General features: G+C 34.2%; 1 protein-coding gene across 1 annotated transcript; it reads right to left on the bottom strand.

Annotated features, from left to right (window-relative positions):
• Positions 1–3,766: 3,766 nt before the first annotated feature.
• Positions 3,767–4,573, bottom strand: LOC113401036 (uncharacterized). Its single transcript, XM_026640745.2, has one exon. It carries the CDS (start codon positions 4,571–4,573, stop codon positions 3,767–3,769), a length of 807 nt encoding a protein of 268 aa, XP_026496530.1.
• Between the last annotated feature and the right edge of the window lie 731 nt (positions 4,574–5,304).

Raw genomic sequence — 5,304 nt, 5'->3', positions numbered from 1 at the left:
GATTCTACCAAGAAAAATCGGAAAATAATGGTGATTAGTTCATTTTATAAAAGACAGAATACAATTTTGTTCCTTTTTTTGTTTTTTGTCTTCTTGTAGTTGAAGCTGATTAATATATTATGTCCTTGTACACGTAGTTAATGTAATTATTGTTACTTCCGAATACTAGATGGCGTTGTGTCAAATCTTTGATATTTCTGCATCGCGATAGCAAGATCCCCGAAATCTATACTAATATATAAAGCGGAAGAGTTTGTTTGTTTGTTTGTTTAAACGCGCTAATCTCAGGAACTACTGGTCCGATTTGAAAAATTCTTTTTTTGTTGAATAGTCCATTTATAGAGGAAGGCTTTAGGCTATATAACATTACGCTGCGACCAATAGGAGCGCAGCGACAGTGAGAAATGTTGCAAAAACGGGGAAAATTATTCACATTTATGGACTTTCGATGCGTGCGCAGCATAAACGTTTTAAGTTACTCAAAAAATGTGTATGAAAGATATATTCCTCTTTTAATAATAAAAAAAAAGTCCGTGACACTATATGTCTATTTGTTAAGAGTGTGCTAGCAGGCGGGGCGCGGCGGCGGCTGAGGGGGAGGCGGGTCAGCCCCGCCGCCGCGCTCGCCACTCTCACCCGCGGGTGTAGTTCTGCGAAGTAGCAATGCACATAACGACTTAAAAAAATTAACATTCTTAATAGTTAAATTATTTATCAAAATTAGGTTTTGTTATCAGCTTATTTGCTCATTATTTTTTATCGTTTAAAATCGATTACATTTAAATCATAATCTGCTGTAGTTTTAAGTTACGGTATAAGATAAAATTTCAATGAACATGATCCTTCGTACTTTGCAAATAAACAATTCAAACGTTTCACGGTATAAATAAGGTATAAAAATTACATTACACACGTAAAAAAGTTCAAAATGGCGAGCGATACTTTCACCGATGCAGATTAATCATCACAGAGAAAATAAATTATGCAAATAAGCAAATAGGTGAATATCGTTTAAAATGACTACACAAATAAATTAGTAAGTAGTTCAATATTTCAAGTAATTTCTATTACGTTCAAGCATATTCAACACGGTTGTACTATAATCACCTTATGAAATAATAACACCAAAGGAGAAACAATCTAAACTTCTTATTGTTCGGTTTGTTTATCTTATTACGTTTAAGTTAATATTGTTTGTTTTCAACCGACTTCAAAAAGGAGGAGGTTATCAATTCGTCTGTATTTTTTTTTTTTATATGTCTGTTACCTCATAACTTTTCACTGGATTTTGATAATTTTTTTTTGTTTGAAAGGTAGTGCTTCCCGTGGGGCCCCATTTTAATTTTATCCTGTTACGATGATGGTATCCTTATGAAAACGATATAAGTCTTAAATGTGCATTATGTATGTGCGCGATAAATAGGTGAATAACTCAAAATTGTGCCAACCAATTTTAATGATTCTTTTTTTATTATAAAGGATATACTTCAAGGGTACTATGGTGAAAGTTTGGTAAGGTTCTGAGCATAGGATCCATGACAAAGTAACGGTACGGAAGGGAACGGAACAATTCTAAGGAGCACGTTAGCGATACTCGGCCGAATCTTTTAGAAACAAAAATTTTTACAAAAAAAAAAAACCGACTTCAAAAGAGAAAAAAAATAATATGCTCTAAAAAGTAAAAAATAATTGCTTATTATTCTACAACTTAATAATCAAGTAACTTATTCTACTTACCAATATGTAGGTACGATCTGTGTTTCCACGCAAGGAGATAAGTATGTACCTACCCACTTTAAATCTAACTTAACACAAACCTATGAATAACAAACAATGATCACAATATTTTTTAGATTTATACTATGTAAAATGAAATTAAAAATATTTAGACTATTTAAAAGTCAGCAAAGTTATTACGATAATATATTATAGTTAAAATTATTGTTATTTTTGGAGGCGGTGTCAGCCAAGGTAGGTTTGTAAATATATGATATACTCCAAATTTGTAAATCTGGTCTATCGATAAATACACTTCTTCTTGATGTTTTTTTAAACCCTATACGTACATAGTGGTCCTATATAATGACAGAAAATTGGAATCAAAATTGAGTGTTTAAGCAAACATGTCTACCGTCAGGTATTACAATTCATGAACTTTTCTCCTAATCCAAGACAAAGAAAAGTCATTCAGATTTACTATTACATTTCCTGTTGAACGTTTTGTTTGTTTTGGCAGAGTATGAATTTTGTTTGTGATTTATTTATTTACAATTGACTTTTTCTTTTGTCTTACATCCAGATGTCGATACACCTGCATCGAATTGTTAACAAAAAAAATATTCGCAATCGTACACTATTGTACAATATTTCTTTTATGTTTAAGAAAAGGAGTTTCTCAATTATTTAAACCCGAGCGGCCTTCCACCACATTCCCTGAAGTTAAAAATAGGTGCTGCAATAATTTTACTCAGAAATCTTAAACCACCAAATTTATGTAACGGGACCCGCCTTCAAGTAAAATTCATTCGCAATAACGTGATCGTTGCAACAGTTTTGACTGGTCCGGCAGTTGGTCAAACAGTGCTTATACCTCGCATCCCAATGATTCCAAATGATTTACCTTTGTATTTTAAAAGAATTCAATTCCCCATTAAGTTATCTTTTGCCGTAACCATTAATAAATCACAGGGCCAAACATTTAAACACGTAGGAATCGATTTACGTCAAGACTGCTTTTCACACGGCCAACTATATGTCGCGTTGTCAAGATCGGGTTGCGGGCAAAATCAGTATGTTCTTCTACCACAAGAAAATAAAACTAAAAATATAATATACGCTGAAGTACTGTAAAACATATTATTAAATCTTATTGACGATTATAATAACAAAACCAACGTGAGCAATCAAACGATAATCATGATAGTGTTTTCGACAACTACGCGAACGAAGTCGCGGGCACAGCTAGTCTTTTATATAGTACAATAGAAAGGTATTTAATAAACATGGTTTGTAACTATATCTAATCGTTTTATTCGTAAACATTAGTGTTGTGCAGTATCCTTAAGATATTTAGTGAGTTAGATGTTCAGTCCAAATCTAAAATGGTTAGAATTACTAAATAGGACTCAATTTTTATTATGTTAACAATTTTTAACTCACCTGTACCGGACTCTAGATAATGTAGCAAGAAGTAAAAATGTTAGAGCTAGGTGCTAACGCTGTTTAAATCATAGAACAATTTATTTACTTTCTTATCCGACAACCACTAAACTGTTTCTCGGAACATATTTTATAGAAATTTACCTCCAACAATAGTTTATATGAAAAGAATTTAAATTATTAGTGAAGTCACAAATATATGACTTTATAATAAATGTATTATATGTGTAAACAACTATTTCGAAAAAAATAAAATTATCATTTGACTCCGAAGTAGCTAACAGGTATGTATATTAACCAATAAATAATATAATATAAAAATAATATAATAGATACTAACAGTATTTAAAACGAATACGGGATATTTACCATGTTTTTTATTTTTATTTGGTAGAGCTCGATATTTCGACGTTATCTACGAATGTCTTGTTCACGAGACTGACGTTTGCGGGTAGATGTTGACGGCATTAGAAGTGTTCATATCGGAGTACCTCCTTTCTCGTACGTTTGCTGCGTAAACACTGGTTACCACTACCACTGTCACTTTCACCCCTACTATTTGTTTTATTTACACTCGAAACTCGATCCCGTGTTTTACAAACGAAACTCACCGTATCGTGTAAACCCTTGAATTCAAGGGTTTACATAACTTTGTCACTGGATTCCATACTTTCGACAGTTGAAACCCATCTTCCCTATTGATATATTTAGTAATTTCAATGGCTTCTCGTACCAGTCGGGGTATGTAATGGCGTTTTGTCGCAAGTATCTGAGCATTATGAAACTCGATCCAATGGTTCGGCCCGGCTTCCAGAATATGTTCCGCGATGGCTGATTTCTTGGTATCATTGTTTTTTACCGCCTTGATATGTTCGTTGATACGACAAGATATCGTACGCTTCGTATGTCCAACATAGGATTTACCACAACTACAATCGATTTTGTAAACTCCGGGTTTTTCCAGGGGAAAGCTATCTTTAGGTGAACGCAACATTTGCCCTATCTTCTTGAAAGGAGTGAAGATAGTCTTCACCGCATATTTGCCCAGGACTCTAGCTATCTTATCTGTCACTCCTTTAACATATGGCATAAATGCTGGTTGTCTTTCAACCCTGTACTGTCGCAGTAACTTATGATCCCGTGTAGCTGTGTTTCCCACTTTATATCCATTCCGCTGTAGGACCTTTTCAACGTGTGCTAGCTCAGATTGTATGTGGTCTTCATCACAAAGGTCGTTTGCGCGATTGGTCAAAGATGTTACTACAGCGTTTAAGTGTCGAGGATGGTGGTGTGAGTTAGCATGAAGATATCGGTCGGTATGCGTTGTTTTCCTGTAGACAGTATGGCTCATAGAGCCGTCCGTACGTACTCCAATTTCAACATCAAGGAATGCTATTTTTCTGTTCTTCTCCATTTCACGGGTGAATTAAATTTTGCTGTGGATTTTTTTAAGTATATAATATTAATAATGTATTACTGTGCCTTTAGATTTCCAGAACTATTGTATATGTCTGCCGTATTAATTATAATTTATATACGTATATACGCATATACGTAGAATAAATGGATATATATACTGAAGTAGAAGTAGGCTGGGTCTGTTTGTCTAAACACGAATAGTCGTTAGAGCTGACGAGTCTTAGAGTGGAGTTTTCGCATCAGCAAATAGATCGTAGGATCGATGACTTGAAGATGGTGGCGGTACCCAACTGAATGCGGAAGGCGAAGAACAGCTTTGGCGCACCTTGGAAGATGCCTATGCCCCGCAGTGGTTTATGATTGGTTGAAGATGTGGAGTCAAAGTCACAGCCTGTGAATATCCAATTGCAGCTCAGGCCACTTTTCCCTTTTAGAAGAAGGTTTGGAGCGAATTCCACCACGCTGTTCCAATGCGTGTCGGTGGATACACACATAGCAGAATATCATTTAAATTAGACACATGCAGGTTAACTTACAATGGTTTCCTTTATCGGATGATATGAACTATAAACAGAAAGATGATAAAAATGATGAATTAGTAAATAACTTATTAAAAGCTGTAATAAATTGTATAAACAATAGCATATTATTTTAAGTTAATTATATTAATTAATATTTCTATTTCAAGCGAGCACTAGAATTTGGAGCATCGCTTGAAATACAATA

The sequence above is a fragment of the Vanessa tameamea genome, chromosome 18, assembly GCF_037043105.1.
Source record: "Vanessa tameamea isolate UH-Manoa-2023 chromosome 18, ilVanTame1 primary haplotype, whole genome shotgun sequence".
Classification (NCBI taxonomy): Eukaryota; Metazoa; Arthropoda; class Insecta; order Lepidoptera; family Nymphalidae; genus Vanessa; species Vanessa tameamea.
This window is presented reverse-complemented; position numbering and strand designations above follow the sequence as displayed.

Bases quoted from the DNA above. Each gene is read 5' to 3' on its own strand.
- LOC113401036 (XM_026640745.2), bottom strand. From the start codon at position 4,573: ATGGAGAAGAACAGAAAAATAGCATTCCTTGATGTTGAAATTGGAGTA.